General features: G+C 34.1%; 1 protein-coding gene across 1 annotated transcript; it reads right to left on the bottom strand.

Annotated features, from left to right (window-relative positions):
• Window positions 1-304: 304 nt before the first annotated feature.
• LOC108969627 lies at window positions 305-950 on the bottom strand. Its single transcript, XM_018934464.1, has 3 exons — window positions 838-950; window positions 639-762; window positions 305-564 (listed from the first exon to the last, which is right to left on the bottom strand). Exons 1-3 carry the CDS (start codon window positions 923-925, stop codon window positions 417-419), a joined length of 360 nt encoding a protein of 119 aa, XP_018790009.1. The 5' UTR covers window positions 926-950; the 3' UTR covers window positions 305-416.
• Between the last annotated feature and the right edge of the window lie 934 nt (window positions 951-1884).

Genomic DNA, 1884 nt, shown 5'->3' on the forward strand with positions numbered 1-1884 from the left:
TGATTGATTTGGGTTGCCCTGCAACTGTGCACATTTTACTCGAATGCGGTTTGTTTGGAGCTACCGATATATACTGGATCAACCCGATAATCATTTCTCGTGGGTGATTAATCACCATAAGTAATATTTTTATTGCTCTTTGATAATTATAAGCAAGTATAATTAGCAGAATTAACTAAATTTACGCGGCACATCAAAGGACGCTCAAAAGTTGTTAGAAGATATTTTGAAGAGAACTTGAAAAAATACTAAAAACTCCTATTATTTAATTTCTTTTTGAATCAATATTTGTCAAACAATCTTATAATGTATTTAATATGTTTTCTTAATTTTTTTTTAACTTTTATATTTTTATTTTATTTTTTGACCACAGCATTTTCTGCACATTTATTTGTAATCACGCATTAGATACTATCTCAAAGTACACAAGAGATATGCCGTTTGCAGCATTCCGGGTATGGTGCGTTCGTATTAATGAAATCGCCCCAAGAGCAGGTCGGCTTGTCCCGAGGATCGTATTTAATCATAGAAAATGGCGAAGGCAAAGCACTGACGGGATCACAGCTGAAATAAAATTGGTTGAAATTAAAATATAAAATATTTATATAAAATTGTAGATGCATATACGAATGACTCACGTTTCGATCGTCGCCAAGCCTTGTGCATTATCACAGGTGAATTGCGCACAAGCCATAACGGGGTGTTTAATGCTCTGACCAGGAGATACTACTTTCTCCTTTATAACACATTTGCCGGGATGCGCTGCGATGGTAAAAATATATGACTTATGAAACAAATAAAAATATTTTTTGAATTTCTTTTTGTTTTCTTGCTTACCTGGGTCCTTAAAGTAGCGCTCTGAATAAACAGCTGCTTGGGATAAGCTTAAAAGGCAAAAGCAAATCACTAGCGTACTTCTAAACATCTTGTCACTTCTAGTACTCGAAAACCTATAAATCGGAAATAATTTGCCGTTAAAGTACGAGTTAAATAATTTGTTTATTTACCAAATGTTAAGGTCGTAGAGGTTATCAAGAGACTTCTCTGGTTTCAGATTTGCTTACTACGACATGAGCCTATGGTTAGCAGATGCTTTGCTTCATATCAATGTATGTGTACATATATAATTTCAGCAGCTATGCTCGAGAGGTAATGAATTTTTTTTTTAATTCAGTATTTAATAAAATTAACGAAAGCGTTCAGAGAGTAGCAATTAGTAGTAAATAAAATACGGTTGTTTCAAGTCAGCAGATAGCTGATTTACTTCCTCTCTGCATTCTATGCATGAGCTCAGCTCTCGAATTAGTTAAATTTATTACTTCAGAGAATTCCTCATTGATACGGTAATCATATCTTTGCTGCTTGTTCGAAACGCCAACTTCTAAGTATCAAGGAAAAGGGTAATAGACATAAGTATACCGCTTTTGTTTCCACATTTTCATTATAACCTTTTCTTGTTTAGCAATAAAACTATGTGTATGTAATTTTGGGTAAAAGGTGGTATGTAGTTGTAAATCTATAAAAATATAAGCCGAAATCTGTGTTTGCAGCGAAGTCATCAAATTATTAATCCATAATTTCCATAACTTAATAAGATCTCATCTTAGAATCAGAATATATCAAACAATTCAACAGTTTTCACCATTTTCGACAATCACGTGACCACGTTAGTCGAATAACTGCAACCGTCTGTCTGTATATACAACAACTAGTGTCTTAGTTTTTGAAATATCGAACCCGAAATTTGCACGCCTTCTTTTCACCTCAAGAAAATGATCAATTGTCGGAAGCGCCAAAATCGTAACCCTAAAAAGTATAGCTGCCAAACAAACTACCTGTGAAGGTATTACGACCTCTGCTCAGCCGAAGTTTACTTTTTTCATG

The sequence above is a fragment of the Bactrocera latifrons genome, unplaced genomic scaffold, assembly GCF_001853355.1.
Source record: "Bactrocera latifrons isolate USDA-ARS-PBARC rearing strain unplaced genomic scaffold, ASM185335v1 scaffold_26, whole genome shotgun sequence".
NCBI lineage: Eukaryota > Metazoa > Arthropoda > Insecta > Diptera > Tephritidae > Bactrocera > Bactrocera latifrons.